The sequence below is a fragment of the Gossypium hirsutum genome, chromosome D02 (assembly GCF_007990345.1).
Source record: "Gossypium hirsutum isolate 1008001.06 chromosome D02, Gossypium_hirsutum_v2.1, whole genome shotgun sequence".
In the NCBI taxonomy this organism is placed as follows: domain Eukaryota; kingdom Viridiplantae; phylum Streptophyta; class Magnoliopsida; order Malvales; family Malvaceae; genus Gossypium; species Gossypium hirsutum.
Genome location: NC_053438.1, coordinates 7,552,746 through 7,567,861, shown reverse-complemented (window position 1 = coordinate 7,567,861; position 15,116 = coordinate 7,552,746). Strand labels below are relative to the sequence as shown.

Here is a 15,116-nt window from a genome sequence, read left to right as displayed (position 1 = left end):
TTTAATACTAATATTTCTCAATAAATTTGTTTTTACACTAAATAAAATTTTAGTCATTATCTTAAAATTTTTAAAACATATGTTTATTTAAACTATTTTCTAAACAAAGTGTGAACAATTTATTAAAAATAAATATTTTAAAACAAAATACATATTAATAAATGTTAGTATTTGATATCTTGACAATGTATTTTTTTTATTACACAAGTAATCTTAAAAGATTATCATGTGTTTTTTTTTAATATTTTACTATACGACACTTGTCAATCCTCTAATCTTACTTGTTGAGTCTAAAAATTTCACTGATAATATGCCAAATATTTTCTCTATTAATAATATGGATATTTTCTATTAATTAACTTAATGTCAAACAATTTAATTAAAACATAAAGTAGAATGTATAAAACATAAAGGTTTCTATTAATCCCCTGATGCTCACTTGACGATCTCACCGGTCACCATTTCAATAATTACTAAGCTGGATACGGCTCCTTGATGGCACAAATATTCCCCAGCCGTTCTATGTCTTCTATCATTGCTTGGAGTCTCCAATTGGCGGCCTTTTTTTCCTTCTTCAGAAACATCTTCAATCTCTTCGTTCTCGTGGAGTCAGACTGCTTAGCTGCTGTCAAGATGTCAAAGGACAAGCCAAGAAAGGTCATTGCTAGTCAATCGGCAGAGCAGCAATAGCCAATACGCTTGTTGAATCGTGCATGGACGCAGGCTGAACACATATTTCGGGAGGCCAATCAGGAGGCGGATTTCTTAGCTCATCTAGCATCCACTCAAGCACTTGAGAAATGAAAATTCAAAAGGAAGAATATCATCAAGAAAAATACAGTCAAATCCTTGAGAAGACTTGGACTATCTAGAAAGCAAATAGAGTGATACTGACAGAGGTCCTTGTTGAGAAAATTTCAAAAATGTAGATATTATATATAAAGCTATTCGAATTCTATATAATAACTCAAAATTAATAAAATTAGATTTTTATTAAATAATATTAAATTTTATTTACATCTAGAATAATAAAAACGATGAATTAAAAATGGAAAGGGTAACCACAGAATTTACTTGATTATTAATAAAATAATATACTATACATTAATTTTTATCAAATGATTTTGTATGATTATATATATAATTTTAATTTAATTCAATTTTTAAAAATTATTAACGTATTAGCATAATTTTAATATATTTTTGAATTATGTACAACTAATCAAAATCAAATATATGTTTTTAAATAATTTTTAATAATTATTAAATTATTTGTAAATTTAATTATACATGAAATATTTTAAAATTTTAAATATAATAAAAAAAATTGAATTTATTGTCAGGGTATTTACGTAAATTCACCTTATTAACTCAATGGGCTAAATAACGGCCCAATATTTTGTAGGACTTCGAGTAGGGATTTTTCTATATTATAAAATGAAAAACGTTAAATTAAAATTTTAAAATTAAAAAAGAAAAGAAAAAGGTAATATTTATTAAAAAATAATATAAAAACCCTAAAACATTTCATCTTCCTTGCATTGATTCTTTGCATCTGATCTGAACCAAGAAGAAAAACCCAAACCAGATTTACTCATAACCCCCCTCCCCAACTATAAACAGTTATAATTATTTTAAACGCAAGTAAGTAATTTCTTCTTCGGCTTCTTGTTAAAATTCTTGCTCTTTTTAGACTCTTTTTTTTTTTAATCTAAAGAACTATATATTGTTTATTTTGCGGTATTCAGGATTGTTCTTCGATTCGTTGAATTTCGTTAAGTGAAGATGGAAGACTGGGGTAAGTTTTAATTTGGCCCGAATTTGTTGTTAATTACTGGCGCTTTGACTGATAAGTGATCCTATTTTCTTTTGCATGTTTTATTATGTGTGAACTTGAATGTGGAAAATTCTTTTTTGTAGAGCTAAAGGTTTATTGGGTTTATTGAAATTTAGGGCTTTTACTTGTTTTTGGTTTTGGTTTTTATGAGGTTGAGTTGAGATGTTTTAAAGGTGTTAGCTTTGAGTTTCTTGGGAAATCGGCTATGGTGTTGCCAGACCAAACAGAGAAATTTAGGGGTTTTTTCTTTCTATTAAAAAGAAAAACTGCATGTAGTGGAAGATCAGTAATTGTGGCAACATCTTGGGAATCTAGTCTTGGCTTCAATTGCTGGGATTCACTAGTTCTTTTCTTGCAACATTACCTGACGGTAGCCTCCTAGTTCTGTATAGGAGTTTTAAAGTGTAAAGAGACCTTAAAGCAGATTCATTTCTATTTTATGTTTCATATGTTTTTAAGTTGTTAATAAGTGCTAAAGACTATGGTCTGTTTCCAATCTTAGTTGGAGAACCCATTGCATTATGTCTTTCTTTTTATTCTTGGTTTCCTTGTCTTGAACACCCCTTTTATTTTTGGCTCAAGAAGTTGTATGCTATTGTTGCAGAGGATGAGATTCCACCTCTCCCTGCAAAGGAACAACTTAAAAGCAAATGGGATGATGAAGATATTGATGACTCTGATATCAAGGAATCATGGGAGGATGAAGATGAACCTGCTCCGCCTCCGGTATGATGGGCTTCATTGTAACTTGTATTCGTTAAGTTTACTAGTATTTTACTGTCGGGGCTCTTCAGTCCTATGAATCTCTCTATGCTTCTTAAAAATCTAGTACTAGAAAATATGTTCAAAATTGTAACCTTTTAAACCACCTAAACATAGGCAAGAAAAACCTGGTTACAAGAAAAACCTTTTACTGTTATTAGTTCTTTCTGGATTGGTCCTGATTTGATTTTTGATACATGTATCTCATGGCATTGTCAGATGGATAAATCGTATCTAATCTTGATTTAGCAACCTGATTTATAACTTAAATTTCGTAATTCAAACTCTATTAAGATGTGCCCCATTCCTGATGTGATAAGAATATAACTTAAATTTGGTAATTCAAACCCTATTAAGATGCGCCTCATTCCTGATGTGATAAGAATATGACTTACATTTGATAATTCAAACTCTATTAAGATGCGCTTCATTCCGGATGTGATAAGAATATCTTCGTGTGATCCATTACCATCCTACTGCATCAGTTAAGAAATTTGATTGATGATTAATAGTGATTCCTGCCTTCTATTCTTAGCATTTGGATCTAGAATCAAGTATATAGAGCCTCTCCCTGTATCTTTTTTGATGGTGGCATAAGATTTGCTTTGAGGCTAATTACAGTGTCACTTATAATAATTTTGTGAATATTGACAGAATCATAGTGTTTTTGTAGATCTTTTGTTATAAACTCATTGGCATGAATATCTTATTACACGTCTAAGTTGTACTTTGCTGTTTTATGTTGACATTCTGTGCCATACACAAGGTATTTGTGTTGTATATCTGATGGAGTAAGATTATTTGCATGTATTCATTCATTTTTCCTTAATTGGTATCAGCAACCTGTTGCAAAAGCTCCAGAAGAAAAGGCCCCAAAAAAGGCTGCATCAAAAGCTACTGAAAAGAAAGGAAAAGCTGTTGAAGTAGCTAAAGAAGAGCCCCTTGATCCAGTGGCTGAGAAACTTCGCCAACAAAGGTAGAAATTTAATATTTTTAGCTTCCACATTGAAGACATGGAGGGCTTTGCTTTGTCGTTGTTGTGGGTGTTACAGCATAATATGACTGCTAGAACTTAAATTTGCTGACTTCTATTTAGAACTATTTCGTTGTAGTTTGTTTCTAGATTAGCTGAAGTCTTACTGTTATACTCCACCCATTTTTTACTTTTGTGTGTGTATATATGTGTATATATCTAAAGGTGATTTTTTTCTTCATTGCTTTTTGTCAGTAAGGTGCCATGATCTGACATTTTGCTTTCTACTATAGGCTTGTGGAAGAAGCCGATTATAAATCAACTACTGAACTGTTTTCCAAGAAAGGTGATGATAAGACTCTTGATAATTTTATTCCCAAATCTGAAAGTGACTTTGTGGAGTATGCTGAGCTTATTTCTCACAAGCTTCGCCCATATGAGGTGAGTTTAACAATCTTTCTTTCCTTGCATTGTCACTGTATTGAGGAAGTTCTCATGTTGCCTAAATACATCCTTTGATGCAGAAAAGTTATCATTATATTGCTCTACTCAAGGCTGTGATGAGACTGTCATTGACTTCTTTGAAAGCAGCTGATGTCAAAGATATTGCATCTTCGGTCACCGCAATTGCAAATGAAAAGCTAAAAGCAGAAAAAGAAGCCACAACTAAAAAGAAGACAGGTAAACGTTGTGCAACCCTTTCATTCTTGTGGTCCGCGTTAATGTTACATTTGTCAAACAAGAAAACAGAAACACGGATGGTTCAATTTTTCACTTAATTGAGAAATTTTAAATCAATTATGGAAGAAAAATAAATCCTCTAATCCTAAAGAAAAGCATGTCAACTATCATTAAGCATAACTACTGCATATATAATTGAGCATTATTCGTATAGCAAGACTAGATAAATGCCCTTCCGTAATTTCATGGTCTGGTGATTATCGCTTCAGCCATAGGTAGATGCCACTACTTTGCATAATTTCATTGTATGGTGATTACCCCTTCACCCGAAAAAGATGTTCTAGGATATTATACGGTAAGACCTACAAATTCTTATTTATCGGAATCCTTAGGCAGTTTAGGCATTCTTTAGACAACCGGAGAAGTTGGGGTTGAATGGTTCCTCATATAATCTCAGTTTACTGTGGGCTTTAGATCTGAAGCTGTTCTGAACCTTAAGAAGATTAAGAGGCATATAGATCTTTATCTTTTTCAGATATGCAACTTACTGGTCAACCTATCTTTCATACTCTGAATGGTTATTTACCCATGCTTTGGCCAAACCTGCACCAAATTAACCATTAAATATTTAAAATAAACCTAGAGCTCATGAGACCCTCAATGTTGTATGATACCTATTTGCTTTTGCAAAGGTCTTTTGTAAGAAAGAACTTCCAACACCTCAGGTGTTGGAGCCCCGATGATTCATCTTCTTAACAACTGTTATGTTTTACATATCATATTATGCTTGTAGTCAAATTGAACTACAATTCTCTGACTGCAACATTTTTCTTTTAGTTGGGAAGAAAAAGCAGCTCCATGTTGATAAACCAGATGATGATTTGGTGGTTACCGCTTATGATGACATTGATGATTACGACTTTATGTGATTCATTTTTGGGCAAATGCCACCCACCTTCAAGTGTTTGCATTACGGATCCTGGGGTTACCGCAACAACCATATATATGCGGATCTGGCGGCTCTTCTCTTTTTTAATTTTTCCCTTTTTTTCTTCTTCCAATTCTTGGAGAAATTTAGTTGTCTGATGAATAGTCTATCCATAATATGGATGATAGTGTTACATGAAGAAAACCATTAGATTAAAACTTCCAGAAACAAAGTCTTCTAAGATGGTTTTGGGCAGTTCCAGTTTGTTACCTTGAAAAAAAATTCAAATGTTGTTTTTTTTTTTGCCTGAGGTTGTGAACTGATTCTATTTGTAAGAAAAGAAAACACAATTATACTGTTTGTTTGTGCATTATGAGAACTAGTTGTTTGTCATATGATTTAATAAGATTTTCTTATTAAAAAACATAATTCTGGTTCTAGTTGAGTTACTCTCATGAACTAAACAAAAACTTTAACACGCAGGTGGGATTTAGTGCATGTATTGTTTTCAAGCCTCTCAAACACTATTCATATATTCTAAATATAGAAAAATAACTTTTTATTGCAAACTGCTCTCTGTAATTTAATTTTTATTGGATTTGATCCTTTGTTTTGATTTCATTTTTACGTATTCGAACAGCTTAACTAAAATTAGCAAGCAAGGCTGACATTAGCCAGCCTGTGTAAAAATATTCCCCACAAAACAAAAATCTAATACACTTTCATGTTCACTCATTGCATATGTGGGGCTTCATCAATGAACAATGATAAAATAGGAGGAAAAAAACCACCCTTTGCCACGTTGAAGAATTATGAAGATCCATTATAATATAACTCATAGTTGTGAAGTGTTATTTCTTTATATTTACCATCCACTAATCAACTCTAAGCAAAGCAATTTCTGAAGGAATCTAGGCTTCCATCTCCATCAACCTTTATGAAAAAAAAAAAGGAAAGGCAAAGTAGTAAACAACAATTTCCCATCATTTTATCTGATATACGTATAGTGAGTGGTATTTTACTTGTAACAAAAGGATTCCTTTGAGACCAATGGATATCCATACACCATTAAGAAAAGCTACTTTCATCGTTTTGACTCATATATAAATGTAATTTCTATATATAATGAAACGATACAGCTCCATCTATCATCTGTTTCACACTTTAATTCTTTTCAGTCGTCGGTTTAGGATAGGTAACCTGCCATGCATTTATAAAATCCTCAATCAGCCACCCAAACTAAAGCAAATTCCCTTTGGTCCTTTATAAATACATCAACCTCGATCCATCAGTTATTTTTAATTACAAAATTCTTTTAACCCTTAAACCAATACTACTTCATGTAAGAGGAGGTTAAAAGTCGATTAAATCAACTAAAAAAATCACTAGAGTTGATTGTGTGAATCAATAAATAAAATTTGATTTTCCTTTTTGAAACCTAATGGAGCTGAAGCAAAAAACTGCCTCTCCTTCTCACCCGAAAGGGAAAAGAAAAAAAGAGATTCGTTGCATACCCCACATCTTTTGCCTTTCAAATATTCCTTATTATTCGTGTACAAATAAAATGCACCTATTGATTCTTGGTTTATATTCTTCACCCATCTCCATTTTCATCTTACAAAACTATACTTATTTTCTCTCCTGCTTTCTCTTCTTTTCCTTCCTTGGTCTCCTCATTCATGGAGGTAGTTAAAGCTTCTCTATTTCATCAATGGAACTTCCATTATTACATTGCAAACTACAATTTCAGCTAATCACTCTTTCTTTTTTTATTGCAGAAACCTCGAGTTACAGAGTTTCAAGTCCGAATGGACTGCAACGGTTGCGTTCAGAAGATTAAAAAAGCTCTTCATGGCATTCATGGTATAACAAGCTATTAACATTTTTGCCTATTAATTATTTTTATTCAGTTTCTAGTCATTGATTGATTGTTGATTTTTTCGTTTCATTTTTTTAATTTATAGGTATATATGAAGTTTATCCCGATATTGCTCAACAGAAGTTGACAGTTATAGGATGGGCCGATCCGGAAAGAATCATCAAGGCAATTCGGAAAACTAGGAAGAGCGTAACAATCTGTTCCTATTCGGAACCAACAGAAACGGCTGAGCAGCCACCGGAACAACCGCCTGACGATGGTTCGGCAGCTCCAGAGACGGAAAATCCAACCCCACCAGAAGCTCCACCGTCAGCTGAAGCTGCTGCTTCACAACCTGAAGCAGCAGCCCCAACTGCGGACCAACAGAGAGACCAACCAGTACCACCCCCAGAGAATCCACAACCAGAGCCAGCACCCGCACCCGCACCGGATGCAAATGCTAATGCTGGCCAGCAACAACCGCCACATTTGGGACCGAAAGATGTGGGCGAAGTCCATGTAATATGTCACCATCCGCCTGATTACGGACATAGATTCGGATATGTTCACAGTTATGGAGGACCCTGCAACAGGCAATTCCCTAATAGCCAATGCAATTTCTATCCTAATAGCCAACCTTTCCACCATGAATTACCACCACAACCGGCCTTCGTAACCCACAGTTACAACACGTACAAGCCGTCACCGTACGTGACGGAATATGAATACGTTCCTTCCCCACCACGATACTCACATTACTCGCATTTCAGTAGGATCGATCATCACAACGAAGACTATTACGGTAATTACAGCAACGGCAGCAGCAGTAGCAATTACAACAACAGCAATGGCAATGGCAATGGAAATATTACATCAATATTTAGTGATGAAAATCCCAATGCCTGTGCAATAATGTAGAAAAATAAAGAATAGGGCGGCAATGTTTTTCCCCTAAGAGCATGTGTCAAAAAAGGTAGAGAAAAGAATTGGAAATGATGAAGGAGAGGTATAGATTCCATGCTTGTAAGTGCTGGAAGAATAGATTCTGCAATCCACTTCTGAGAGAGGTATTATTTGCCATCAAAGGATTATTTCCGTGTGAAAATGAATGTGCCAAAGATAATTCTTTTACATTATATATTATATGTTGGTTCCACTCTTCATTTTTTTCAAAGAAATCTATTTACCTTTACATACGATAAAAGTTGACGAAATTCAAAATTTTAAGACCAAATTTCTATGGCTTAAAAAGGAGGAAGAAAAGATTTGATCTTCAAGATTCTTCATAAAAATATTCTTTTGACTAAGGTTTTTATCCAATGCTAACTTTGCCGTGTAAAGCAGAAATAAAGGCCACATTGTAACTTTTCTCTATTATCGAAATTCAACTATCAGAATTCATATGGATTTAGGAAATAAATTATAAATTTTAGGAGTTAAATAGGTGGGAAGTTGGACTGAATTTCTTAAAAATGTCTAATTTTTATTTTTAAGAAAATTTATCAGATTAGGTCTTTTTTTTAAAAAATTACGGGATTAGGTCAATTTTATGAAAATGCTTATTTTTTAATTAACAACATAAGATTAATGTTTAGAACAAACTGCAAATGGAGTATGAGTTTATATAGACTCATATCCCATATCACTTAAGAAAACAAAAGAAATGAGCTCGGAGTTTATATAAAACATGCTTTGTAAATTTTATTTTCACAAGAGGTTGCACAATAAATAAATAAATAAAAAGATATTGGAGCAGAAAGTGCTTTTAGTTGGAAACATTTTTGTAAAATCAGCCTAGTCTCGTAATTTTTTGAAAATATTGTCTAATCTGGTTTTTTTTTTTAAAATAGCATTTTTTAGAAATTTGCTTGGGAAGTTGAAAAATTGTTCTGGACCAGAATTAAGCTGTATATTTTTATAAGGGTTAAAATGTAATTTCATTATTTTAAAAGGTTTTTATAATCTTTTAAGGACTAAATCAAAAATTTTTTTGAGGTATCAAAGTGTAATTTTACTATATACTAACTTAAAATTTTATAAACTGTGAAGAGACTAAAAGCTTAAAATTTCCATTTTACGGCCTCGGCATCGTCTATGGAGTTAAAATGTAATTTCATTATTATATTAACTTGTAATTTTATAATTTTTAAGGGACTAAACTAATATTTCACTATTTTAGATTAGAATTGAATTATAATTTTTAAAGAGCTAAAACGTAATTTTATTATTGTATATAAATTTATAATTTTAATGAAACTAACTCTAATATTTCACTATTTGTATGAGGCAAAAGTCTTACTAATCTAGAAAGATATTAAGTTCGAAATTTATCTCAATTGATTCATATAACTACTCGTAATAATAATATTAATAGACCTCAAACCTTACTTTGTAAAAAAAAAATATTCTTCTACATAATTCATTTAATTGACTACAAATTAATTCTAGTTAATTTAAAAATGGTTTCACTTTTATAAATTAGAAAACTAGTTGACTCCCATTCTTAATTTCTCATACTGCTATATAATTCAATGAGAAAAATAACCAGCAAAAATCAAGGATGTTAAAATCCATAAAAGAAAACAAAAAAAGAATGATGCTATCTTGATAAGTAACAGTCTAAAGTAATTGCAGTCAAGATTTGAGGACTAAAAGTGAAAGAAAAATATGGTTTTTGAATTTCTAAAAACTGAAAGTGAATCATTCATTGGATGATTATCAAAGAGCTTAAAAAAATTATACTTAATTCCTCTTTCAACTTTAAAAAAAAAACATTTTAATTATTTATTTAATTTTTTGGTTTTTTAGTTTTTAAACTTGGCGTTGTTTGTCAAATTAACCCAAAATAAATAAAAAATTAATATTTGTTAACTTTACTGACGTGACATACACATAGATATCACGTCAACAATTAATTAAAAGTTTAAAAGTTTAAAAATTCAAAAAAAATATAAAATTATTTAAAAATTATAAAGATTTATATTTAATATTTTTAAATTTTCAACAAATTAATTAATTGTTAAGGTCGCATACATATGAATTACCACATATAGACGTAATGTCAGCAAAGTTAATATACGTTAATTGTTTTCATCCATTTTCGAGTGATTTGACAAACAATGAAAATTTTAAAAAATAAAAATTAAATAAGAGATTTTTTTTTTTTTGAAATTGAAGAACCAAATATATCATTATACCTTAATAATATTTGGATGAGATTAAAATTGGTGTTGTATCATTTAACTAAAGGATCATTGCTTTGTCTTGCCCCATGCTACCCATATGTGATCCAAAGGGACCATGGCTTAGTTGGCATAATTACTATCGCAACAACAAGAAATACATAGGGGAAATTATGATTTTATTTTTTAAACATTTAAAAAATAAATTAGTTACACTCTAAATTTTTGAAAATTCTCATTATAGTTTTTAATATTTTTGAAAATTTTAATTAAACTTATTTAAGATATTTTTGAAAATTTTTAAAAATTTTAGTTAAATTCCTAAATTTAAAAAAAAATCATTAAACACTTAAAATTTTGAAAATTTTATTAGACCGCAAACTTAATTCCAAGATTCGCCATTTGTCATAAGTAAAAATAAGCATTGTAGTGCAAATATAAGTTATTGTTCTTAGCCTTCAAGTTATTCGGGTTTTTGTAAGGTTTGCCATTCTTGAATAATAATAAGTTAACAGGGTTGAATTGATTCAACAATTTTTTCTTTTGGCTTTGGCTAAACTATAAAAATGCCCTTCAACTTTATCATTTTATTTAAATAAGCCCTCATTTTCCTTTAAAATAAGCACTTAATAACTAACTTGTATTCTAATAAACACTTAAGTTATAGCTAAATCAAAAAAGTTAATGAGTATAAAAATACATAAACGTGTTAAATATTATATAATCCAAATTATTTATACATTAGAATTTATACGAATATATAATACATTAAACACGTCATCCATAATATTAGAAATACCGAATATGAAAGTTCAAAAGATCTGTTCATGCAGATGCATCTTATGAAACAATTGCAATATAGGTTTAACATTACTACATCCATACATAACACAGTAACACAAAGGCAATGAACCGCCGATGGCCGACAGCAACAATCAGTTACCCGAGTTTTGCCATCTTGGCGGGGGCGGAGGCTTTGACGAAGTTAACTTGTTGAGACAGCTTGGGGTGGAAGAAGAGGCAGATGGCTGAGATATCATCCATTGCAATCCCTCTTTTCTTATACTTCCATGCTCTCATGGCACATTGAACCAATTTTTTTGCTGATTTTTCCCTATCTTCTGTTGAAGAAACCATCTCCACTGCTGCTTCATTTGAAATAACATCCCAAACCTAATTTAATAAAAAAAAATATGTTAATGTTAAATAGCGTTTCTGTTTATGATCAATTGGACTGACCCTTTCATGTTTTCCTTGTTTTCTTGGAGTACAAGGCACTGAATATAATATCCATACCCCATCTGTTGCTAAAATGACAAATTGGTCATTGTTTATGATGTTTCTTTGGGTGACATCAGGCACTGAAATGAGGCCAAACTCTTTGACACAGTGGTCACCAATGGCTCTTGATAAAGCTAGTCCTGGTGTATCCCCATTAGGTGTCCACACCCTGTACACCCCTGGTTCATCTCTTAAGCAAAACACTCTCCCATTGCACTGTAGTATTCTCTCTGCCTCCTCTGTTACATATATAATATACACATACATATATATATATCAGCATAATAAAGATTATAATGATCAGTCCCAGGATGACTCCTCCCCATCGCCGTATGCACCAAGATTAGACCATAAAGGTATTGTCCTCTTTGGGCCACAAAGGCGATGCGGGTGAAATGTCCTGGAACCGTGTTAGTACAAAAACTATGCAAAATAAGGTGGTAATAAAGCCATTACAAACCTGGAATGTTAGGCTTGAAGTCAACAGTAAGCTGAAGAGGTACCAATTTGCCATCATCTGAAGTAGTTGCTAGGACTGCCCTAGAATCACCAACATTTGCTATAACCAGATGTTCACCCTAATCCATCAAAGTTGAAAAAATTCAGTTGACCAGACCATCTTAAGGTCGAATACCGGTTAGCCGAACTATGTTAAACGTACCTCCATATAACCATGCTTGAATACAAGTGTGTGACACAAATAGTTTAAGAAAAGTGAAGAGTCCAAGTAATGAAAGTGTACCTGTTTGATGATCGTCAAAGCTGTAGTGCCGCTACGGAAAGCATCAATGCCAGGATGGTGCTTAAGCTCAAGGTCAACATCAGCATAAGTTTTCAAATAAGATTGTTTCCAGATATCAAAGTGATGAAAAGTTGAGTTGAATTCAGTATCCAGTTGATGGGGAAGTGAGGTTAAGGAAAGAGCCTTTTGCCAGTTGCAAAGCAAAGAAGCCGGCACAGATTTTTTCACCCTTTTGGCTACAATATGACCCCATGGTCCATGCCCATCAAAAATACCACAGAATATCATATCTTCTTGGCACCCAAATTTCTATATTGAAAAAACAACACATATCAAATTAACCCATACTTGTTGGATCAAACATTTGTATTAAATCTTGGGTTATAAAGTTAGATCATGCAAAGTCATAGTAGTTTGAGAATAAATAAAGGAGTTGCAGATGCTGTGATTCGAATTTTAGACCTATTAAATGATACCACTTAAAAGGCGGTAACATGAACCATCTTGATTAAATCTTGGGTTATACAAAGAAGGTCAAAAGGGTCATAGATGTTGTGATTCGAATCTTAAATCTTCGGTGGTAACATGAACCAATCTCGATTAATTCTTGAGTTATACAGCTAGATTATACAAAAAAAAAAAAAGGCCAAAGCTCGAGTTAAGAAAGGAGATGCAGGTGGTTGCATGAACCATCTGGATTTAGCTTAACATAGGATGATGTGAAATGAGGTGATAAATTACCTCCCAAACAATTGCAGAATCCTGGTTGGTTCCTTTTTGGCCTCTCTTGGAGCAGATGGAAGCAAAATCATTGGACTTGTTGGAATTGACAGTACCTGAGGAACACAGCATCATTTCATTCTTCTTTGCATCTTTGGCCATGCTTTCAGCTGCTTCCCTTCCACCATCCGTCTCATTGTTTTGATTCTTCCCTTTCTTCATTGAAACACCTCTTGCCAATCCATCAAAAAGTGATGGCAAAAGCACCATTTCTGCTTCTTCTTCTTCTTCTTCTTCTTATACTGCACTATTTACTTCTTAAAACACAAAGCACAATCTTAAAATCTCGATCCATAAATCGACACATATTCAAATACGGGTACAAGTTATATTCAAAGAAGAAAATTGAATAAAATCAAGAACAAAGTCTTTAACTACGTACAAATTAGTATGGACTCTATGTATGTGCGTGTATATATATGGCATATACCTTTGTTCTTGCTCGAATTTGAATCCGAGAAACGACCACTACACACGGCCACCAATCGCCGGAATCTCGATTCTCGAATTGCTTGATGGAATCCGACGGATTCTTGAATATGAAGAAGTCTCATGTAGCTTATACTCCATTTTTCAATATATTTGTTTTTTCTGTAAAACAATGGCTAGCTTTGTACAAGTACGTAACCTATATCTTTCACAGCAAACGATAAACAGGGCTGGAGAAAAGGACTAAAACACCTTGGATTTGGCAGTTGAGTTATACGAAAACAAAGGGTATTTCGGACATTTTAAAATTATAATAAAAAAAATATGGGTATACCTCATCATCTTCATCATCATAGTTAACCTTAACCTTAAGATTTTGATTTTATGAATTGAAGTCGGTCAGAAGTTAGTAAAATATTTTATGAAATAAATTAAAGGAATGGGTAATTAAATAAGATATATTTCATGGATGAGAATTGTTGGGATAAAACTAGTATTATCATTTTAATTAATTTAATCATATCTTAAGCCACTATGAATAGATTATTAATGGGTAGCTAGAAGAAGAACAAAATTAATAAGAATTCTAGTTATAACAAAAGACCAAACACATGGCTACCAGTTTGCCAGTCGGAATAATGGACCATCGATTATAATGTAAAATTTAATCTATACAATACAACATAGATGAAAAATTAAATATATTTATAAGTGTAAATTGTGCTAACAATATCAAAACTCGATATTTATATCAAAGAAAACTACTTTTAAATATAATAATAATAATTAGGGGTGGTGGGGTTAGACAAGATGGACAATGATGCATGAATAATTATGGGATCCATTGGGACCAAAATTCCATGGTTACTAAATATTGGCTCAACAACAGAGGGAATGTCAAAATAGTAGAATTGAATATTCCAGATTGAGAAAATTAAAAATCAGGTTGTTGGACTTTTCAATAATTTTATTGTAGGTTTTGGTTGTATCTGTTTTTTTGTCATTATGTTTAGAATTACTCAGTAATTCTCTAATCTATAAATAGGAAGACAACGCGCTTCAGCACACTCGAACTCATGTCCTCCTGTATTACAACAATGCTCATGCCAATCGAATTAAGATTCGATCATCATTTGTTTATAAATTTTTAGTTGGTATTTATTTCAGATTTGATTCGGGATAATATTAATTAACTTTTATTTGTTATAAAATATAAATAAAAATAAACTCGCAATTAATAAAAACTAGTATTTAAATAGTGAATTTAAGTAACTTATGTGAGATTTAATTTCGTTAATTCTTCTAAGAAAATGAGAAATTTGTCAACAATTTCAACTAGATTTGCCAGCCAAATTTGCAAATCTGTGTGGAAAAAATTTGTGGGCAACTTGGATAGAAATTCCTCTAGTGGTGTATTTGATATATTTTGATTGCATAATTAGAAAGGAAAGGATGTGCCTTGGGTTTTGCCAACATTTGAGCATGTTCAGAAAGGTGAAATGTTTCAATCAAATAATTGGAGCTCTTCCAATATTTGTGGATCACATAATTTCACATTTTATGGATATCTCAAAAATATTTCCACCCCTATAACACCTTTATCCAGATAATTCACAATTGTTAAAGAAACGTCCTAATACTTTTTTTGGGGTAGAAATTGATT

The 15,116-nt window shown here is 32.0% G+C and overlaps 3 protein-coding genes across 4 annotated transcripts; 2 read left to right on the top strand and 1 right to left on the bottom strand.

The window, feature by feature from the left end:
• Window positions 1-1,462: 1,462 nt before the first annotated feature.
• LOC107908519 (eukaryotic translation initiation factor 3 subunit J) lies at window positions 1,463-5,574 on the top strand. Its single transcript, XM_016835700.2, has 7 exons — window positions 1,463-1,644; window positions 1,749-1,798; window positions 2,442-2,563; window positions 3,439-3,575; window positions 3,866-4,013; window positions 4,097-4,253; window positions 5,091-5,574. Exons 2-7 carry the CDS (start codon window positions 1,786-1,788, stop codon window positions 5,180-5,182), a joined length of 669 nt encoding a protein of 222 aa, XP_016691189.1. The 5' UTR covers window positions 1,463-1,644; window positions 1,749-1,785; the 3' UTR covers window positions 5,183-5,574.
• A 1,171-nt stretch (window positions 5,575-6,745) lies between these two features.
• Window positions 6,746-8,197, top strand: LOC107908520 (leucine-rich repeat extensin-like protein 5). Its single transcript, XM_016835701.2, has 3 exons — window positions 6,746-6,866; window positions 6,960-7,044; window positions 7,146-8,197. Exons 1-3 carry the CDS (start codon window positions 6,861-6,863, stop codon window positions 7,955-7,957), a joined length of 903 nt encoding a protein of 300 aa, XP_016691190.1. The 5' UTR covers window positions 6,746-6,860; the 3' UTR covers window positions 7,958-8,197.
• A 2,788-nt stretch (window positions 8,198-10,985) lies between these two features.
• Window positions 10,986-13,834, bottom strand: LOC107908521 (probable protein phosphatase 2C 34). 2 transcript variants are annotated; one of them, XM_016835703.2, is made up of 6 exons: window positions 13,455-13,834; window positions 12,986-13,278; window positions 12,245-12,553; window positions 11,963-12,080; window positions 11,518-11,741; window positions 10,986-11,394 (listed from the first exon to the last, which is right to left on the bottom strand). In XM_016835703.2, exons 2-6 carry the CDS (start codon window positions 13,232-13,234, stop codon window positions 11,161-11,163), a joined length of 1,134 nt encoding a protein of 377 aa, XP_016691192.1. In that variant the 5' UTR covers window positions 13,235-13,278; window positions 13,455-13,834; the 3' UTR covers window positions 10,986-11,160. The 2 variants fall into 2 exon arrangements, with proteins under 2 accessions (XP_016691192.1, XP_016691191.1); XM_016835702.2 differs by having other exon boundaries at window positions 12,986-13,281; window positions 13,455-13,633.
• Window positions 13,835-15,116: the final 1,282 nt, after the last annotated feature.

Bases quoted from the DNA above. Each gene is read 5' to 3' on its own strand.
- LOC107908519 (XM_016835700.2), top strand. The intron at 4,014-4,096 runs GTGAGTTTAACA...CCTTTGATGCAG, and splicing joins ACAAGCTTCGCCCATATGAG to AAAAGTTATCATTATATTGC. The intron at 4,254-5,090 runs GTAAACGTTGTG...TTTTTCTTTTAG, and splicing joins CACAACTAAAAAGAAGACAG to TTGGGAAGAAAAAGCAGCTC.
- LOC107908520 (XM_016835701.2), top strand. The intron at 7,045-7,145 runs GTATAACAAGCT...TTTAATTTATAG, and splicing joins AGCTCTTCATGGCATTCATG to GTATATATGAAGTTTATCCC.
- LOC107908521 (XM_016835703.2), bottom strand. From the start codon at position 13,234: ATGGTGCTTTTGCCATCACTTTTTGATGGATTGGCAAGAGGTGTTTCA. The intron at 12,081-12,244 runs GTACACTTTCAT...TTGATGGATTAG, and splicing joins CTTTGACGATCATCAAACAG to GGTGAACATCTGGTTATAGC. The intron at 11,395-11,517 runs GTATGGATATTA...TTATTAAATTAG, and splicing joins TCATTTTAGCAACAGATGGG to GTTTGGGATGTTATTTCAAA.